General features: G+C 35.6%; 1 protein-coding gene across 8 annotated transcripts in view; it reads right to left on the bottom strand.

Moving 5' to 3' along the window:
* The window catches only part of Cpeb3 (cytoplasmic polyadenylation element binding protein 3), a 206,331-nt gene that overhangs the window by 135,685 nt on the left and 58,419 nt on the right, over positions 1–12,227 (bottom strand). For 4 of the 8 annotated variants that reach the window (XM_058581085.1, XM_058581082.1, XM_046450018.2 and 1 more), the window contains exon 3: positions 1,751–1,910. In XM_058581085.1, coding sequence (XP_058437068.1) covers positions 1,751–1,910 — 160 coding nt within the window. Of the gene's footprint in view, positions 1–1,750; positions 1,911–6,591; positions 8,829–12,227 lie in introns of those variants that run through there. The other 4 variants (XM_058581084.1, XM_058581083.1, XM_058581087.1 and 1 more) reach the window with 3 other exon arrangements.

A 12,227-nucleotide genomic window follows, 5' to 3' on the forward strand; every position in this document is an offset into this window, starting at 1 on the left:
TAGGATATATTTATTATAAGCACAGTGCAGCAAGCTTTTATAGACAAAACCTCATAACTGCTAGTAAGGAAGGCTATGCAGAGGTAGTTGGGCCTGCAATAAAAAAGACCACCACAAATGGAATCAGGTATTATATCACCCCAAGTGAGGTTCCCTCCTTACACTATGCCAGTTCGATGAAACAAACTGCTCAATGGAACATAATAGCTTCTGCTTAACCTAAGTACACAAAATTCTGGTAAATTATTTTAGGCTACAATCTAATAACCTTTCATAATCTTTTACTGCAAGTCAAAAAGAATACAGCCCATAATAAAACATGTGTGCATAAAAGAACAGGACTTGAATATTTTAGAATAAATAGGAAAGGCTTATAGCTATTTATAGTAGAGAAGGATGACATATGTAGCATATGTAGCTTAGAATATTCTAAAAATGCAAAATAGACTGTGAATGTTTTGTTGTTGTTGTTGTTGTTGTTTTAAACATCTTTCTCACTTCTAAGTGAATTATGCTTTAAATTACCAGGTACTTAATCTTTAACTGAAGAAAGATGTGGTAACAATAACTAAACATAATAATGTTTTTTTTTCCTGCTTCTGAAGGCCTTAAAATAAAGCTTTACTGGGGCTGGGGTTGTAGCTCAGTGGTGGAGTGTTTGCCTAGTGCATGTGAGGCACTGGTTTGATCCTTAGCACCACATAAAATAAATAAACAAACAAATAAATAAAAGTATTGTGTTAATCTACAATTAAAAATATTTAAAAATATATATCTAGCTTTTCTGAAAATCTTTTACTTTCTTTATAGTCTACTCTAACTACTACTTTTCACTGGAAACTGAGAAAATCAGCAGAAAATCATAAGTATAAAAAGAAAATGATGGAATGGACTTGTGATGTGTCTTGAAGAAGTAAGTGTCAGATGTTCATAGTCACACCCTATATAAAGGCCTAGAAAGAACCAAGGTTCACATTAGATGGGCATCCCTGTGGCAAACTCTTCAGTTTTCAGATATATTTAGGTCCTAACCTAAGTGGGGTATTTCCACAGAAAATTTGTATTAGTATTTAAAATTTTATAGGGTACCTAAAAATCCTATAATCCATAAAAGGAATGATATGTAATGATGAATGAAACATCTGTCCTAAATTTATATGAACTCTAAAATAGGAAGTCCTAATATTGTTGACCTTTAGACTCTCTGCCTTATATTTAACCCAAAACATTTATATACTTTAAGCCATCTTTCTTGTGGTTTAGCTTCAAACTATGCAAAGGGTCACTGGCTGTTCTTAAATCTGTGTTATAATACTTCCTATAGGAAAGTGATAATACTCTAATTAAAAGGAATCCTTTTATGCAAAGCTTTCTGATGTAGTCTTTGAAGACTGATTTACTAAATCTCATACTTCCTTGCAGTATACCTTGACTTAAATGGACTATGCAAATTTAGGTTTCCAAATGCCCAAAGCTCAGAAAATTTATCTTCTGGTCTCATGCTATAACCATGACCTCAGCTACCCCACACATGCTTCTTCCAGACATTACTGAATAAAGCAATCAACCTTAATTATTGCAGGTAGCTGAACCCAGGTTAAAAACAAAAATCAATTTTAAATACATTCCACAAAGCTTTACAGAAGCAAAACAAAACAAACAACAAACAAAACAAAAAAATCACAATTATTAAAAAGCTGATTTTTGCTTAAAACACCAAGCAAGGAATGGACATATGAAGATTCCTAACCTGCAAAATGATTCCTCCACATTATATCAGCGAAACTCATTGGTGGGCCACTGGGAGGGTAGTGTTTACCTTTCAGAGGCTCATGATCAGTCCTTATCATATCCATTAAGGAGTTCTCCAAGGAGTGCAAGTTAAAAGTGTCATAAGGCCTACTCCGGTCCTAAAAATAAAAACACAGAACAAGACGATACATAAAATTACTTCATAAAGTAAATACCAAATTATTTGCTTCCTGCTGTGGATTGATGACATGAATGAAAGTTAAAGATATTTCTAAAAACACAGTCCTTCCTTTCACTAAGACTAATGATTTGGCCTATTAAATTTAATTCTAGTTTCCAAAATTAATTAAATTGAATCCTCTTCCCTAATATTTTATAAAGTCAATGCCTCACTAATGGACACTGATTTTCTCTCAAATGAAGTGAAAAAGTAAATTCAAAAGGGTCAAGTGAATTAGCTTTGCCCTCTACCTTCCACCCCATGCCTCCATTGTTAAATGAATAGAAATTTCTCCCACCCCCAGAGAACCACAATGTTAGTACTCAGTTTACAAACAGACTCACTTCTCTGAAGAATGAAAAGGTGATTATCATTTTAATGTAATTGTAATGGATATCTTTAATATTATGACTGATAAATTCCATACTTCAGATACACTAATAAAAATGTGACCAAAGTACTAAAATTACCTTCAGAAAAGCACTAATAAAAAAATTTTAACTCAAAGTAGTATTTCCATGATGTATAAGTAAAAAACAATTTGAAAAGGGAAAGCTACTACAAACTAAGTGAAAAAGGGGAAAACAAAACAAAACAAAAAAACCCTGTTCCACCATATTTCACTCCAGCCCACCAGAGACCATAAGCTACAAGTTCTTCAAGTCTAAACCTAATGGGAAGTGTAGTTTATGGCCTAAGGTAATTCTATAAAATAGACTTTGATTGCTTTATTTAAGAAAGGCAAGAGTCTGGCAACGTGGGAGGCTGAGGCAGAAGGACTGTAAATTCAAGGCCAGCCGGGGCAATTTAACAAGACCCTATCTCAAAATAGGAAAGAAAAAAAAAGGGGGGGCTAGGGGTATCACTCAGTAGTAAGAGACCTCTGGGTTCAATCCTTAGTACTACCAAGAAAAAATAAAACAACAACAACAAAAAAAAGACATACATCTCAACAGCCAAATCAAATCAAACTACAGTGTACAATTTATCCAGCCTTGCACTAACACTTACTTTCTACACATGATTCTATTCAGTAAACTTGGGAAGTAAATTGAAGGAAGGGAATAGAAGAGAAGCAGCATCAATAAACAGCCAGCCATTTTGCAGAAAGCCAGCTTTGTAGTTTTCTGATTATGGATTAGACAGGCAGTTGGTGAGTTAAATTTTAAAAGCACAAACTGGCAGGGTGTGGGTAGAAAGCTGAGGCAGGAGGATCACAAGCCTGGGGCCAACCTCAGCAACTTAGTGAGGCCCTAAGCAGCTTAGTGAAGCATCTCAAAATAAAAAATAAAAAGGACTGGGGATGTGGCTCTGAGGCTAAGCTAAGCACCCTTGAGTTCAATCCAAGTACCATAAAAAAAAAGCACAAACTGGAATCAAAATCTGATTTTCAAATTCTGCCTCTCCAATTAACTGACATGTCACTTTGAAAAAATTTCTAAGCCTTGGTCATCTTCATCTACAAAATGGGGATGATAATTCCCTCTTCATGGTTGTTTTCAGTACTAAAAGATAGAATGTACAACAAGGCATCTGTACTATGTACCTACTATAATAGTAGGAATAATTCAAAAAGACTTCTGTGATAACACTGGAACACAGATTTAAATCCTCAGAAGGTCACAATGCTAACCCAGCAGAGTTCACTTATGTTTAACAGATAAAGACATATGCCATGTGAAAAGCATGACAGAATTGTCATAGGCTTCTTAACTGAGAAAACTTCAGTCCTCTAAGAGACTTATTTTCTCATTAAAATTAATTCCATTCATGCCTCATCAATTTATATTTGCTGCATACCATTCATCTTTTTTGTTTTACAAGTACTAAACGATGCTGAAATAACTGATTAATCAGGAATCCAGCAAGACACAGAACAGAAAGTACAGAGAAACTGAAAAATCTGTAGTGAAATTCAAAGGAAATCATGTACAGGGAAAAGGCAGCCACAATTTAGCGTTCAACTATAAAAGTCATAAGTAGCAACTTACCTGTTAGATTTTTTTTGTAAGTTTTGTTTCCCAATATAAGCAAAAAGAAAATATTTCTCTTTTTTTGTTTGTTTGCTTTTAACAAGCAAGCACACCAAGAAGCATTAGGACATCTATAAATAATAGATCCCATTACTGACTCTTTTTCTTTAAAGATAATCAATGGCAGACATTATCAGTTAGTTATATATATAGGAGCAGCCCACCCCCACTATATAATCACTGCTTTTTTTTTCTTTCCCTGCTTGACTTAATATTAATAAATTTGTCAAGAATTTAAAATTACCTCACAACTCTATAAAGGAGGTAACTTTTGGCACCATCTTATAAATTAAGCAAGCAAATCTTGGACAGATTAAGTAACTGGCTGAAGGTTATGGGGCTAATAAATGGCAGGGCTCAAATTTAGTCAAATCCAGACAAGCTCTTAAGGACTTTTACTGTACCACCTTCCTGACTTCCTCCTACTCTCTTCAGTATTAAGTGTTTCTACACATACACCCTTCACTCCCTTTAGCCTAATCCTAACATGATCCAGAGAGGTCTCTCTGACTTCACTCTGCCATATAAGCAATCTCTCACTTGCCCTTGGTGAATTACTCTTGTTCAAGTGACAATTAACCTCAAGAAGCAGTCTGATCTACTCACCAGCACGGCCCGAGTCTACCTGTACTACTAGCCCATCCCATTTACTCATTCTTTTCTTTTATGTTCAATAGTAGGGATTGAATCCAGGGGTACCTATCATTGAGCTACATACCCAGTCCTTTTTATTTTTAGACAAGGTCTTGCTAAATTGCTGAGCCTGGCCTTGAACTTGCAATCCTCCTGCCTCAGCCTTCTAAATCTTGGGATTACAAGTATGTGCCACCATGCCCAGTTTACCTGCCTTTTACTTGGGAGAGGAATCCAGGACCTCTTTATACAATTTCTGGCTTATACCCAGGTCTTTTCTCTCCTAGAGACACGAAGTAAAAGACTGCAAAGATCAACAGTATCTGCAAAAATTAAAGTAGGTCTGGAACTAAATGATAAGATTAACTATGATGGCTTCTCAATCCTCACCACACCACCCTGCAGGGTAGGTATTATCTCTGAATCAGAGGGGAAAACATGCTCACAGAGTTATATAACTGCTCAAAGTCACAAAGCTGATCAGAAATCAGGATATGAACCTGTCTATGATTCTCATGTCCATGCCAATAATATTCCAATGCTTCCACCCTGATTACCTGCAGTGTGTCTCATGAACATTGGGGGCATAGTTGGGGAGAATGGGACATAGAATAGACCAAAAATCAAAAGGTGAGAAGATATCTGAAAGGGCTAGGAAAGGACAGATATGCTTATAAAATAATACAGAAAAACAAAAAGAGGAATTCCTGAAGGAAGGCTTTTCTATTCATCATATGACTTTAATATATACATAGATAAAACATTTCAAAGTTAAATGATTATAACACCAAGAAATCATAAAACTAGTCATTTCTAAGTTTCTACCCTACTGTTCTTACTTTCTACCATAGTACATACTATTTGAAAAATGCTGTATGTCTTCTTCCACTCTCCATATCACTATATATATTTGGCATGTATTCTTGCAAATATTTAAAAATGCAGAGTTGGAACTCTATATGTATTGATTTCACATTCATGGATTCAACCAACCATAAATTGAAAATATTTGAAAAAAAACTGCATCTGTATTGAACATCTACAGATTTCTCATTATTGTTATTATGTATTATAAGTAATCTAGAGATAACAAAAAGTATAGGAGGATATGCACAGGTTATATGCAAATTCTATGCCATTTTATACAAGGGACTTAAGCATCTGTGGATTTTGGTATCTACACAGAGATCCTGGAACCAACTCCCATGAATACCAAGGGATTCTTTTTCTATATACGTACCTATAGAAAATACATTCAGTCTTATATTATTTTTTCCTGTAAACATAAAAGTGGGCATACTGTTGTGAAACTTGCTTTCTTCAACCAATAATAGATATGTACTTCTATCTCCCCCACTTATCAAAGACACATCCTTCCTACAAAGTAAATACAAGGTTAACTTCCTTAAGAGAAATCAAGTAATCATCCAACTACACATTTTATAAAATAATTTGATTTTGAAATTTCTTCCCATCCCTCAGTTTTCTCAAAATTTCTATTCTAGGCCTTTAGTTGCATCTCTTCTATGTCCTCCACAACTTTGGCACTACGGTTCCTCACTCCCTAGTGTCTATGAAGGATACCTCTAACAAAGAAAGAAAAGGATCTGTGGAACTTGTCACCCTGATTGCCTCACCAAAGAGACAATACTCCAAAGTTCAACATGAAGTGATTTCAAGTACAGAATTTGTTTAGGAACACCAAAAGAACAGACAGGATTCCATGATGAATTTTAAATTAGATCAGTAGTAACAAACTTCCAAAGTATTGCAGAGCAGAAGTCTAGGAATTTGTACTTCTAAACCAATTACTGCTGTTATTTGTCACAACCTGTCAAAAGCAAGAGGTTTTTATATCAAATTGAACTTTGCTGAAGTAGCAAGCAGCCTAGCATACATTTGCCTTAATATTAAAACTGCTTCCAAAGAAAGGGGAAACCTAACCTCACTAACCTGAGAGGAAGGGAAAAAAGCTTCTCAAATGTAGATTTTCTTCTCAAGTATCAAGTCCTCAATCAATGGTATATTGTAGCCAGGCATGGTGGCACTCAGGAGTCTGAGGCAGGAAGATCACAAGTTTGAGGCCAGCCTCAGCAACTTAGACTCTATCTCAAAATAATAAAAAAAAATTAAAAAAAATAAGGGCAAAAAATAAAAAGGAATGAGGGTTTTAACTATCCCCAGTGAGACTACTAATAAAGTACAGGCCTCTGGAAAAGGTGAATCTATACTCTCCTTCAGTTACACAAGGGCAAGCAAGTGCTCCTTACATCTAACCTAAAGTCCTTATGAAATTGAAACTTTTCCCTTTTCTGTTGGGAGTGGAGAGAATAAACTAAATTTGCTGTGAATGTTAATATTCCTTAAAATTGTTAAACATTGTCTTCAATGCAATAAAAATACTCACAAACCCTTAATACAGCTTGGAATAAGATTAGGCATGTCCCAATGTTTCTTTCTTTCTCTTCCTTTTTTCCTTTCTTCCTTTCCTTTCCTTTCCTCCTTCCTTCCTTCCTTCCTTCATTTATTTTTCCTGGCAGTACTAAGGATTGAACTCACAGGTACTTTACCACTAAACTACAGCATCAGCATTTGCACTCCTTCTGCCTTAGCCCCCTGATATGCTGGGACTATAGGCATGCATCATCACACCCTGGTCCCATCTTTTTCTGCTTGAGGATGACTAATTCATATTACCTAACCTTTCTTTATCAGATTACACTTTTCCTTGCAGTGTAATAGCAAACCAAGCTAACTAAGATTCTGGAAAGATTAAAAAAAAACTGAGAATAGTTTCACTTGCTCTGAAGGATGCTCAAAAATTAGGTGAGCATGACTCAACTGGAAGCACATTTCTGTCTTGTCTCTTCCTGTTCCCCACAGTCCTAATCTTCTTTCACAGCTCTTCACATTGGTTTTGGTCAGGCAGATCAGATAAGAGACTCAGTATATCAGATACAGGGAAACACAGCTCTTGGAATCCCTTATTCACCTGAAGTGACCCTACATACTGAGGCCAAATCCCTCAGGGAAAATTCTAGAGGGGTCAACTGTATAAAAATTGCAAATGTCTGATGCAGCTGCTACTGACTCTGGTAAATAGTGCATAGTTGAGTAGTACATAAGCACTTTTTTTAAAAAGAATGATTATAGGGTTTGGCAGTGTGCTAGGTAAAAGACAGAGATGAGCAGATACAGAAAGATACATAAAGGTAAAAAGAAAGCAGTGACTACAACTTAAAGTTTTCCCTTCCCCTGGTTACTGTGCAAGTGTGACTTCTGAAAGTAATTAGCTGATGTCACTTCAAGTCATTGTGTAGTTAGCCAGCAGGATATTATCACAAGTAGCTTAGTAGGCATTTATAGATATAATAATGTAAAGGGAGCTTGACCTTTGCTACCAAAACCTAGCCTTAAACATGATGCGAAAGTACATGTGGCTCCTCATATTCTTATCTTTTTACTGATCATAAACATCAAAATCCTTCTACAACATGGACCACATCCAGCTAAACACATCCAGTTAAACACTTCTTCCACCCCATATAACATGACTCCAGGTAACAGCACTAACTTAGTATATCATATTTACTTCTTTACGTGCCTGTCACCTTCAACAAACTGTAAGTCCCATGGCAGCAGAGGTATATCTTATTTCTATATTCCCATTACTACAAAAGAGCTTAGCACATGGTAGATATATAGTAAATGCTTGTTTCATATTTAAATTGTCATTCTGGTGATTTCATTTTGCATAATTTTCACTTGAAACTAACAAAAACTTCACATATATTATAAAGGCTTTTTTTTAAAAAAAATCCAAGCTGGGTGTGGTGGTGCACTCCTGTAATCCCAGCAGCTTGAGAGGCTGAGACAGGAGGATCACAAGTTCAAAGCTAATCTCAGCAACTTAGTGGGGCACTAAGAAATTTAGTGAGATCCTATCTCAAATTTTAAAAAATAAAAAGGGGTGGGGATGTAGCTCAGTGGTTAAGTGCCCCCGTGTTCAATTCCCAGTACCAAAAAATTAATTAATTAATTAAAAATTTAAAAATCCAAAAAACTCTGACATTTCCAAAAGTTGACTAGGATGCAGAACAACCAGAACTCTCAAAAATTGCTGGTGAAAATGCAAAATGGTACCACCACTTTGGAAAAACAGTTATCAGTTTCTTATAAAGTTAAACATAAGCTTAATTTCAAAATTTAGCAGACCACTCCTAAGTATTTACCCAAGATAAATAAACATACATGTTCACATAAAATCTTGCACATGGGTGTTTATAACAAAGGTATAAAACAAGTTTATTCACAGTTTCCCAGAACCAAAAACTACCCAAATGCCATCAACCAAGGAACAGATAAACAAATTATGGTATATTCATATAATGAAATATTACTCACCAAATAAAAACAAATGAATACAGAGCTATAGTAACAAAAACAGCATGGTATTGGCACCAAAATAGACTTGTAGACCAACGGTGCAGAATAGAGGACACGGAGACAAACCCACATAAATTCAGTTATATCATACTAGACAAAGGTGCCAAAAATATTCAGTGGAGAAAAGATAGCCTATTCAACAAATGGTGCTGGTAAAACTAGAAATCCATATGTAGCAAAATGAAATTAAACCTCTCTCACCTTGCACAAAAATCAACTCAAAGTGGATCAAAGACTTAGGCATTAGAACAGAGACCCTGCGCCTAATAGAAGAAAACATAAGTTCAAATCTTCACCATGTCGGCCTAGCATCTGACTTCCCTAACAAGACTCCTAAAGCACAAGAAGTAAAATCAAGAATCAATAAATGAGATAGATTCAAATTAAAAAGTTTCTTCTCAGCAAAGGAAACAATAATGTGAGGAGAGAGCCTACAGATTTGGAGAAAATCTTTACCACATGCACCTCCAATAAAGCATTAATCTCTAGGATATATAAAGAACTCAAAAAACACCAAAAAAAAAAAAAAAACAATCAATAAATGGGCAAAGGAACTGAACATATACTTCTTGGAAGAAGAAACACAACTGATCAACAAATATATGAAAAAGTGTTCAATTATCTCTAGCAATTATAGAAATGCAAATAAAAACTACACTAATATTTCATTTCACTCCTGTCAGAATGTCAATCATCAAGAATACAGGTAACAATAAACATTGGCAAGGATGTGGGGAAAGAGGCACATTCATACATTGCTGGTGGAACTGCAAATTGATACAACCACTCTGGAAAGAAGTATGGAGATTCCTCAGAAAACTTGGAATGGAACCACCATTTGCCCCAGCTATCCCACTCCTCAATTTATATCCAAAGGACTTAAAATCAGCATACTACAGTAATGCAGCCATGTCAATGTTTATAGTTGCTCAATTCACAATAGCTAAACTATGGAAGCAACCAAGGTGTCCTTCAACAGATGAATATATATATCACATTTTCTTTATATATATAATTAATTTAAAGATGAATGAAATCATGGCATTTGCCAGTAAATGGATAATCAGAGAATAACATGCTAAACCAAATAAGCCAATCCCCCAAAATCAAAGGCTGAATGTTTTCTCTAACATGTGGATGCTAAATCACAATAAAGATGTGCGGGGGGTGTGGTGATGGTGGGGGTGTGGTGGGGGTGGGGGTGGGGGTGGGGTGGGGGTGTGGTGGGGGTGGGGGAAGGCACTAGAGAAGAATAGCTTAGATTAGGTAGAGGGAAGTGAAGCGAGGGGAGGGGAGGGGATATAGGGATAGGAAAGATAGTAGAACAAAACAGACATTATTTCTTTCTTTTTTTTTTTTTTTAAATATTTATTTATTTATTTTAGTTTTCGGCGGACACAACATCTTTGTTTGTATGTGGTGCTGAGGATCAAACCCGGGCCGCACGCATGCCAGGCGAGCACGCTACCGCTTGAGCCACATCCCCAGCCCCAGACATTATTTCTTTACGTATATATGTGACTGTATGATCAAAATGACTCTACAACATGTACACTCAGAAAAATGAGAAACTATATCCCATCTACGCAGAAATGCATTCTACTATCATGTATAACTAATTAAAACAAATTTTTAAAAATTAAAATTAAAAAAACAAATGAAGTATTGATACTATGATGCCATAACATAGATGAACTTCTTGAAAACATTATGATACATGAAAGAAGGCAATCACAAAGGATCACATATTGTATGATTCCATTTACATGAAATGTCCAGAAAAGGCAAATTATCGATAAAGATAGCAAGTAGATTAGTGAGAATTGATTGCAAAGAGCATGGAGTCTCTTTTTGGGGTGACAAACATAGGTCCAGAATTGAATACTGAGGCACAATTTTATAAATACACATAATTCTATAATTTAAAAACATAGAAGCCAAAATTTCGGCTCCATGGTAGAGCGCTTGCCTAGCATGCGTAAGGCACTGGGTTCAATCCCCTGCACCAAATCAAATAAAATAAAGGTATTGTGTCCATTTACAACTAAAAAAAAATTTTTTTAAAGGTAAACTTATATCAATAAAGTTACTTTTTAAAGCCTTTTTAATGTTTTACCAAAAACCATGATACTACCTACTAATCATCAACCTTATGTATAGGATATAAGACTTAATTACTTTGTGTGTACTAGTGTGAGGCGTACTGGGAATTGAACCCAGGACTGCACTACCATTGAGGCAAATATTTAGCCCTTTTTATTTTTTATTTTGAGACAATGTCTTGCTAAATTGAGGTTGACCTCAAGCTTGCAATCCTCTTACTAACTCAGTTTCCTAAATTGCTGGGATTATAGGTATGTACCACCATGACCAGCTCTTAAAAACTTTTTTTTTGTAAGAAAGCAAAGTCAAAGCTCTAGCTGTTCCATTCAGGAGCTACTAAAGGACCCAAGTAATTAAACCTAAAGCAGACAGCAGTAAAATTTAAAAAGCAATCTTATTGCCAAATAACTAATGTCATCTATCTTATGTGTGCCATATTTCTGAGGATGTCTTCAAACTCCTTCAGGAATCTACGGATAATTACTGAACATATTATCTATAAACAGCATCTTCTTATGTCTCCCATTGCTCCTGATGGATGAATAATTTATGTGTGTGTGTGTGTGTGTGTACACACACACACATATATATATTATAAATATATAAAAGACAAATTTTTGGTATATATATATATATGTGTGTGTGTATATAAATGTGTGTGTATGTATATATACACACACACACGTATATGTTGTGTGTTCTTCAGTGACTCAGCTCATCCCATTTATGACTAGGGAGCGACTTAAAATGATCTAGTATCCACCTAGAAGCATTACTGGAACATAAAAAATACCTATAAGTCTACTTTGCTACTGTTTATTTCAACTGTTATTTGAGTTGAGTGGTTGGGTGAGATGTGCAGCAGAATTCGCAGATTCATCAGAATCTGACAGGGGCCGCGACGTGAACGCTTCTGCTGTGGCCCCCTGTTATCCTCTTGACCCTCGGAGTTAGGAACTGAGTAGCTGCTTTTATGCAAAAAGTCCTATGGCAATGAAAGCCATAAAGCAACATATACCAGTTTGGACTAAAAGTGTTCT

The sequence above is a fragment of the Marmota monax genome, unplaced genomic scaffold (genome assembly GCF_021218885.2).
Source record: "Marmota monax isolate L192 unplaced genomic scaffold, Marmota_monax_Labrador192_F-V1.1 WCK01_AAM20220418_F8-fsc00004, whole genome shotgun sequence".
In the NCBI taxonomy this organism is placed as follows: Eukaryota; Metazoa; Chordata; class Mammalia; order Rodentia; family Sciuridae; genus Marmota; species Marmota monax.